The following is a 9,467-nucleotide window of genomic DNA, read 5'->3' on the forward strand; positions in this document are numbered from 1 at the left end:
GGTTCTTGATTGTTATTTTATTGAGGGCTCGATAATCTACACAAAGTCTGAGTTTGCCATCTTTTTTTGGAACAAATAGGACAGGAGCGCCGGCAGGGGATTCTGACCGTCGGATAAATCCTCTTTTCAGATTATCATCAAGGTATTCTTTAAGGGCTTCGAGCTCAGTATGTGACAAAGTATACAAGGGGCCAAATGGAATTTTGGAATCAGGCTCAAGAGAGATAGCATGGTCAAAGGGTCTATGAGGAGGCAGAGTTCCAAGTTCTTTCTCTTTGAAAAGTGGTGTGAACTCAGAATAGGTTGGGGGCAAAGATTCAGAGAGTGTTACAGGGCAAAGATTCAGAGAGTGTTACAGGGCAAGGCTCAGAAGTGCTGGAATTCAGGGATAGGGAGAAACAAGAGAGGTCAGGAACAGAGATCAAGGACTGGGTAGGACATAGGTCCTCAAGGTATTCTGAGAGTAATTGACAGAGATAATAATCATTAACAGATATATTATTTTCAAGATCAAGACTAGGAGCAAGACTAGGGACGAAACTAGAAGCAAGAAAGCTAGACAAGATTGTTTCACAAGACACGACAGGATACTGTTCAAAACAGGTTTTATTGCAGAAGTCATCAGAGAAAGAAACTAGTCGCCTTTTCCAGTTTATGGCAGGGTTGTGCTTTTCAAGCCAATCGATACCAAGGATGACTGGGTGCTGGATACTAGTGACGTTCAATGACAAATTTTCACGATGATTTTCTATGGCTAGGGAGACAGGGGCATGGTGAGTGACAAGGCCGTGAAGGCTGGCCTGACCATCAGCCATGTTGAGACGAAGGGGAGTGGACAAGGGGACAGTGATGAGGTTATGTTTCGTGACGAGGCTCACATCGATGAAAGAAGCTTGCGCCCCAGAGTCGATGAGAGCTTTGGTTTGGACAGGGGGCTGACTAGGCAGGGACAAGGTTATATTAACTAAGAGGCAGATTCTAGGTCTTGAGGGCGAGGAAGTAGTGAGCATATTTCCTAGGATCCATTCCTCGTCGGAGCCTAGGCAGATTCGTTTCCCGACTCGGCTTCTAGAACGGATGCATGGATTGTCTTCTTGGTAGGGCAATTCAAGGCGATGTGGTTAGCGCCACCGCAATACAGGCAAAGACCCATATCTCTGCGGCGCTTTTTCTCTTCGGGTGTGAGACGTCGGGCACGCATGGCATCTACATCCATTGCCATAGATGGAGCCGCTGGGGCCAGAGTAGTGGTGCTCACTGGTGGGGGACGTCGGGCTGGTGGTGTCTGATGCTTGAAAGACTCGAAGCGGGGCCGCTGGCGACGATGTGATGACAGATTTCTATAGGCGTCGATTGCCGCGGTCTGCACCTCATGTACGGTCTTGAACTTAGACCACTGTGGCAAGAGCAGGCCATGGATTTCACTTGATAGACCTTTCTTGAAACGGGCCTTGAGGGCTCGGTCGTTCCAGCCACTGCGGGCGGCGAGGCGGCGAAACTCTGTTACATATTCGATCATCGAACCGGATTGACGGATGCAGGATAGTTGATGTTCAACATCTTCCTGCTCGAGATGGTCTCCGAAAAATTCTTCTAATGTCTCGATAAATACTTCGTAGGAAGTCAGGACTCCGGAGTCATCTTCGATTTCTCCATTGATGTACGGAGCAAAGTGCCGAGATGCGTCACCATCTAGGCACTGCAGGGAGTAGTTAATCTTTTCTTCGTCGTTGGATAGGGCGTCAGGAAAACGTGCGAAGACAATTTGTAGACGAGCACGAAAATCTGAGAGGGACAGCTCATCGCTGTTTCCCTTAAACTTGGTAGTGAGGGGTTGCGGGATAGCAGTACGTGGCGTAGGAGCTGTGGCTCGATTTGCAAGTCGGCTCAGAATAGACTGCATATCTCTTTCGAAGGAGCGCTGCATATTTCTCTGTTCTTGATGCTGGGATGCAAGGGTCTCGATGGCGCTACGTAGGGTGATTAGCCCTGCGGGGTCAGGATTACTGTTCAGTTGGGCGTGCTGTTGGTTCACTACATCTCGGATATTCTGGATTTGCTGCTGCATTCCGCTAACGGCTTCAGCATGGGACTGGAGATGAGCCAAGACTTGACGGGGGTCTACATTAGGATCTTGGGCAAGTTCTTCTAGGGCTCGTGGTGTATAGATTTCAGGATGGGGGTTCTGGGACATGATTGTGAGATTGGGTTAACAAGGGAAAAATATAATTTGCTTAGGATAAGAGTGGGCAGAGCAAGAATTTGTGGAGTCTGCAATGTCAAGGACTGACAAAGGGTTTGCAAGGAAAGGTAAGTGAATGAATAACAAGAATGATAATGAGCTGAGAACTAGAATGGATTCACGAATAGTTTTATTGCAGACTGAGGTTTACTATGTTACAAATCTCTCATATTTATACTTGTTTGACTGAAGCGGAGACGCGCTTCAAGAACTCTAAATAAAGCTTACTCAAATATTTCCTAAGGACTTTTACCATATGCGGAACTCCAAGTGTTGAGTTAACTTAATACACAGGATCCGAGGAAGATATCTGGTGCAATCTTATTTCAAGGTTCCTTGGCACTATAAGCCTTGGTTATTGGTTTATAGCTCTTCTAGAATCCTTGGAGCTATTCACGGAGCTAGAAAACTAGGAGACGCGACTTGGCTTGACAGGCAAACTATGCATGGAGGAATGAGTGAAGGAAATGAGCGGAACAAATTAATCAAGCACACGTGATCTTTTTCAGATTCGAATCAGACAAAAGTCATTCATCAATTCATGAGCTAGACATTGCTTGCTGTTCGTGACAGACTGTCATTTTCAGGAGCCAAGTCATTCAAACCACTTGGGCCCAAAATCGCCTGAACTGCCAGATTAATGATGTGTCCAAGGCATGGCACATGGTATAAGCCATCCTTGAGCGGCCTAATGTTTTTTATTTTTATTTATTTTTATTTTTTTTAAGAGAAGCGTTAGAGATAACTCATTACTAGATGCGCTAGCATTATTGAAAGTGACTGAGAATTACCATTCTACTGCCTTGGGATGCTTTTCAAGCTCTCGGATCATTTTGGACATATCTGACGCATTGTCGGTGGTGATACTTAGAAGCTTGTCACCAATTTTAAATCGATCGATGACCTTAGCCAGAGATTCCGCTAAGTTCTCACCTGTATGCGCTCCATACAATGGCTCAAATCCAATGACCAGCTCTTGTTGGCGCCAGTCATGATCAATCCAGTGAGCTGTTACCCCCAGGAAGTTGTCTTGGAAAGGGCTTGTCCAGCCATCAACGGTCAGTGATACCTTGTTAATATCCTCAAATAAGCTTATGACTTGATGCTCCATGTATTGGTATTTTAGCTTAGCCTATTTTTAATCCATCTTTTTGTCAGTGTTTGGTTGATGTTTGTTATAAAAAAAAAAATAATAATTGAAGAGTAATAATAATCATAATCATAATCATAATCATAGTAATAATAGTTTTACCTTGGTTGCCAAGGTGTCATCAGACGGTAGCTTTACTTGAGATGCTGTAGCCATTGTAGCATGGACTAGAAGCTCCTGGAGAGCAGTGCTTTTGACAATCGTAAATGGCTGCTTTGTTGTGATAACGAATCGGACAAGCAATTCGTCAAATTTCGTAGGGTCAAATACTTTTGGCTGAGAAATTGAATTAAGCATCTTGTCCATCGGGCCTTGCTTGGAGAGACTGCCATCATTGGCATTGCTATCTTTAGTGATGTGATGTGCACCATATAGACCCATATAGCGTATACGATGATTTAATTTACCACTCACGTGGGGCAGACGATATCTTATAGTATATAAGATGTCGTCTGTCCAGAAATAAAGACCCCTCTCTTTGTCCTATTGAACTTTGGTTCCATATACATAGTAAGCTATATCAATTAGGTTAAAACTTTGCATGATGTACTCGCCACAGATGCTGGATGACCCCTGAAGTTGACATATTCGATGAACCAAAGGTTTTCCCGCCATATCGTTGTCAGGTGCGTCAAAGCTGGCAGACATAGAAGTGTTACCAACGTCATAAACCTTAAGTTCATGTATGATAAAATTGCAATGGAGGTATTAATTTAAACATTAAGGTTAAGTTTTTTCCTTCTTTTCTTAATACAAAGTAATATGGCAAATGTAATCAATATATACTTCTTCTTCTTCCTCCTCGATAATTCGACGACGTCGTTTACTCATTTTAAGAGATGTTTTGGGCTGAATTGAGTAATGCATGAAAAGGAAAAGAGAGAAAAAAAAAAAAAAAAAAAGGAAAAGGAAAGGAAATGAGGCGAAATGAAGCGAATGCAAACACATTTGTTGTCCTGATGCCGCAGTTGAGTATTTAAGTATAACGCACCAGATATCTCGCACTCGTTGTTAGGCTTTATTTTCTATAAACATGTGTTTTAACCTTATCTTCATGGTAATATTTTTCTTAATCCACGATTTAAATCCACATTTTGATTAAGAGTGCCGTGAGAAAAAATTTATAAAGATTTTAATCGGTTTATCAATGTACCGAATGATTCGGTATATCAAATGAATTGAATCGGTACAATCGAGGCACCGAATGATTCGGTTTACCGAATGCATCGAATATTCGATACATTCGATTCGGTTTCGACAATATATATTCATTCGGTTTCGATGCGATATGAACCTTACCTTGGTCAATTCGATTTCGGTTCGAAGGTGTATTGAATCGAATGTACCGATTAGGAGCACTGGAACGCAATGAAAGGAAAATACAAATGGGAGGAAATTAGGTGTGTACTGAGTGAGGAAAACTAGAACAGAGGAAGCGAAGGAAAAATCAGTGAGCAGGGAAAATGGGTGCGTATAAGGAAAGGAAAATGGGTGCGTATAAGGAAAGGAAATCGGTGTGCGAAAGTAAATTGAAATGATTGATTCACAGAATGAGAAAAAGCTGTGCAAAGAGAGCGAGAGAGAGAAATAGGTGCACAGAGAATGAAATAAAAAATGGGCAGGGAATGTGTGCTGAGAGATAAAAGTGAAAAAAATTGGTGAGGAAAATAAAAAAATAATGGACAAAATAAGCGAGGAAAGAGAGAGTAAGAGGTGTCTAGAGAGAGAGAAAGAGGTGCACATGGAGGAGCAAAAATTAAAGATGTAAAGAAAGAGATAAAAAAAATAGATGTAACCTTGAATTAAATGTTTAACGTGTAGTTAAGGTGCGAAAACAAAGATTCTGAAGGATAATCAAGCAATAGAGAGGAAAATGTATGTATTACATATAATTGTATGATGGATGATGGGAATAAAAACGTGTGTACGTAATTTTATTTTTAGTGAGCACATCTCTTTTTTTTTTCTCACACATCCATCTTTTCTTTCTTTCATCCCTCTTCCTCTAAGCATTTCTCTTTCAATCTTCACATTAACGCCAACATTCTTGCTCAGTTCACTTTAATCAAATTCGCTCTTGCTGATTTACTGTCAATTACTTTTTTTTTTTTTTTTTTTTTTTTTTCAGTACGCAATTAAACCAAGATGACTCAAAAAATTAAGCTCTTTTGTATTCTCGACGGCGACTCTTCCGCATTTGAAGTCCAATTGGATGCTGATGACTCAATTGCTGCTCTCAAAAAAGCAATCAAGAAGGAAAAAGAACCTGAATTCGACTACATTCCTGCCGACAAATTGAATCTCTTCCACGTCTCTGTTCCTGATGAGGGCGCTACAATCAATCTCGCCAATATTGAATCAAAGGAGCTACTCACCAGAGCAACAAGCAAGATCTCAAAGATATTTGGCACATCGCCTCTGCCTGAGGAGACTATCAACGTCATTATTCAGCGGCCATTGGAAGGTAAGGGATTGGCTATTTGTTCTCAAACTTTTGTGTATGACATCATAGTCTGCAATTGCGTCTTTTTGATTGCTGCTTCCATTTTGAGCTTATTTAAATTCTAATTGCTTGCTACTGCGGCATGCAAGCATTTAATTACTTGCCATGTGGTGACGCTTGTTCTAATCATTGATTATGTCTAATGATCCATCTTTTTTTATTTTTGGTTTTGCATTATTGCGGTATAGATCCGTCTACTTCCACTTCGAGTAAGACTCATTTGTTTAATTGGTTCTCTTCTTTTTTCAAAAGGTTAATCATCGCACATGTGCTTGACGGCTACCTCTGATGCTTTTTCTTTTTCTTTTTTTCTTGCCAATTTCTATCATTGCTTCCTTTACCAACAGACTCGGAGAAAAAAAGGAGGGCCGATGACTTATGTGACTTATGTAAGCTAATTCTCCCTTAAGGATTGGAAACCGATTCTTTATTTTTCTCTTCTGACAGGTCTTGCTGTTTTTTTTTTTTTTTTTTTTTTTTTTTTTCTTCTAGTATCGCCAGTTTTGAAAAAGAAGAGATGGACTGTTAATGGAGCGATCCGATTCATTGATATAAAATCAGTCTATTATGTTGACACTGCGAAGCATGACGTGAACAGGAGAATTTTGAATGCTGTTACAAATCACGAGTTAGCAATGCTCATTGGTGCACGTGCATCTGGAAAGACAACAAGGTTGAATGGACTTATAACTCAACTAACTGAAAGTGGATACCGTTGTTTTATGTAAGTTTACCCTCATCTTTTGAATTTGTCTCTGATGTTGTACATACTCTTACGCTCATTCCTTCTATCTAGAGTTTCATTTGAGGAAGTTATCAATGATGAGTCTGATTTCTGGAGAATTTTTGGAAAAGCTCTTCGCCGCAACTATAAAGTCGATGACATTACAACCCAAGCTGATTTTCTCGATGCTTTCGGTCGAACTAAATTCAAGGACGAGAAGATTGTCATCTTGGTTGACGAGTTTGATTTACTGTTTAACGCAAGCGACGAGATCCGCAACCAATGCTTACAGGCGTTTCGAGCAATCCGACAGAACAACCATTTATACGCCATTGACAGTATTGTTGTATGCGGGACTTTTAGCCTTCAAGACTTGAGCTCAACAAATCAACGTGTATCTCCTTTCAATATCAGTGAGATTCACAGGAACCCGTATTTCACTCTTGATCAAACGCAGCAGCTCTTTAATGACTATGCGAAGGATGAGATGATTAAAATAGATGATGAGATTATTCGAGACTTACACTCGAAGTCAAATGGGTATGTTTTTTAAGCTTAGTTAACTCTCCACGAGTTGATGTGCCATTCTAATACAATGAACTGTGCTCAATGTCAATAGTCATCCAGGAATGATTTGTCTTTGTGGACGCTCCATTCATGAGGATCTTCGCTCGAAAGTCAACGACTCGACGAATTGTCTCGATTACGATACATGGCAGGTCTTCTCCACACACAATCAAAATGAGAGGATGTTTTCGTACCATACTTTTAGAAGGATGGTTGATTCACTTTTGAGTGAATCAGCTACAGATGCTGTTAATCTTCTCCGAACAGATTTTATTGGGTATCTCGGCGATATATCTATCACAGACATGGAACAACAGAGATTGGCAGACTTCCTAACTGCAGAAGGGGTGCTGATAAGACTTGATGGCAGTAACTACCGTATGGCCTCAGCATTCATTGACTCGTTTGTGAGGAGATATATTATTCCATCAAAATATCCCAACGCTCCTTCGGAGTCACCTCCAAAGGAAGGTCAAGAAGAATTATTGAATATTCTGGAGACTATGAAGATTGCTCTTCGATTTTTCGATAAAAACTTGATTATGCAGGCGGGAAGTCGATCATACAAAAGATCGGGGAAAACAGTTAAGGCTATGGGTAGATACAACGCCAGTGTCCCTCGAGAAAGCGTCTATGGCACGGAATTGATGAGAGTTCTCACCAACTGGCTAAACAAAACAAAAAAATATGAGATCATTGGCCAGTGGCACCTCCGTGAGCTTGAGGACCACAAATATAGTGATATTGTCATCAAGAAAGCAGGAGAGCCGACGGTTGTTATCGAGCTTTTGGCTACAGGAAGTCAATCTTCTATTAAGGACCATATCAGCAAGACGTCAACTTACAAACGTTTACTCTCAGCAGAAGAAGCTTGGGTTGTTCATTTTACCTGTGAGGACGACTATTTTAAGCACCCATACTGGCAAACCGACGCGGAACTGGACCAAGGGGTGAATTTGGTGCATTTCTGGCACGATGGGGATTTTAATACAGTGCGGATGAGTGCTCGCCGGAAGGACAGTAGTGGCAATACTCAAAGAATTGAAAATGAGCTGTTGACTGTCTAACAGCAATTCCATTTTTTTTACCCAACATTGTAAGGACGTCCCATTTTGTTGACATAGGCTTTATAATTTTGCAGATCTGTTCACATAGCTGTTACTTTGTATATTTCGCATTGATTGCATTAAAACATTCTCTCTTCATTAATGACAAACAATTTACTTTATGTATCTATACCTTAATCTATATTTATATACATCGTTTTTAATTGTTTTCGCTAAGTAAAAATAAAGTTTCTCTTATTTATTTAACATTTCTCCGAGTCCCCTTAGATCTGAGACTAGAGGAAATAAATGTTTGCTTTTGAACTTAATTCCATTACATATCACATGACAATATATTATTTTTTGAGCATATTTCGTTAAGATGTATTTATGTAAATGAAAAGATATGTAGATATCCATAGTGCTATAGGTAAAGTCGCTCGTTTCAGACCCGATTGGGTTATATCGACATGGGGCCGGTAGCTGGTACTGGAGCGCAACTTTTAAGAGATGGTTTTACGTTTTCTGGCGAAAGTTAATATCCGTAGTTAAGTGATAAATGCAACAAGACAGAGTATGTGACCAATCTAGACAACCATTTCAAAATTAGTTTTGTAAAAGTTGGCAAAGACGATGGAGCGCAACACAGATATACCCAAAAGCAATGGAACCATCAAGATATATGTATTTTTCAATTTGGAATCCAACGGTGGTAAAATCACTACTAGTTACATAGTCAGAAAAAGTAGTTTTCTTAAAGGAAAAGCGAGAAGGTCGAGGAAAAAAGCGATTTTTTGATACTCTATGCTCATTTACTCAAGAACCGCTGAATGGAATACCGAAAAGCAAGGCTCATATCATAGCTGTAGGCTAGGAGAACTGTTATCTGCTTTGACTAGTCTCTATCACTCAAGATTCTGACGCAATGGTCCATTGAGTGTGTTAAAAATGGGATAATCTTAGTTTTTTCTTTGTTTGACATACTTTACACAGGTGCTACTCCATGGATACTAAATGGATCTCCTTAAGAATAGTTTTAAATCAAAGCTAATAAGCTCTTTCATTGGCCGTCCCGAGAGCGGCTGCTTCCTAGCAATCTAGCAGGAGCTACTCATGCTTAAAGCCTGCCCAGTCATTAAAATCACAATTTTGGGTGCTATCTCTATAATACTGAACGGATCCTTTCCATTCTTATTATATCTGGTGCGCATCGCTGTCCTCTATTGTACATTTCA

The 9,467-nt window shown here is 40.5% G+C and overlaps 1 protein-coding gene across 1 annotated transcript; it reads left to right on the plus strand.

Annotated features, from left to right (window-relative positions):
- Positions 1 to 5,510: 5,510 nt before the first annotated feature.
- Positions 5,511 to 8,358, plus strand: BCR41DRAFT_365729 (P-loop containing nucleoside triphosphate hydrolase protein). Its single transcript, XM_022026184.1, has 6 exons — positions 5,511 to 5,856; positions 6,084 to 6,104; positions 6,243 to 6,275; positions 6,388 to 6,619; positions 6,692 to 7,159; positions 7,239 to 8,358. Exons 1-6 carry the CDS (start codon positions 5,538 to 5,540, stop codon positions 8,251 to 8,253), a joined length of 2,088 nt encoding a protein of 695 aa, XP_021875141.1. The 5' UTR covers positions 5,511 to 5,537; the 3' UTR covers positions 8,254 to 8,358.
- Positions 8,359 to 9,467: the final 1,109 nt, after the last annotated feature.

Source organism: Lobosporangium transversale, assembly GCF_002105155.1.
Source record: "Lobosporangium transversale strain NRRL 3116 chromosome Unknown BCR41scaffold_97, whole genome shotgun sequence".
In the NCBI taxonomy this organism is placed as follows: Eukaryota; Fungi; Mortierellomycota; class Mortierellomycetes; order Mortierellales; family Mortierellaceae; genus Lobosporangium; species Lobosporangium transversale.

Coding starts and splice junctions, on each gene's coding strand:
- BCR41DRAFT_365729 (XM_022026184.1), top strand. CDS start 5,538: ATGACTCAAAAAATTAAGCTCTTTTGTATTCTCGACGGCGACTCTTCC. Junction 6,105..6,242: donor TCCGTCTACTTCCACTTCGA/GTAAGACTCATT, acceptor CTTTACCAACAG/ACTCGGAGAAAAAAAGGAGG. Junction 7,160..7,238: donor TTACACTCGAAGTCAAATGG/GTATGTTTTTTA, acceptor CAATGTCAATAG/TCATCCAGGAATGATTTGTC.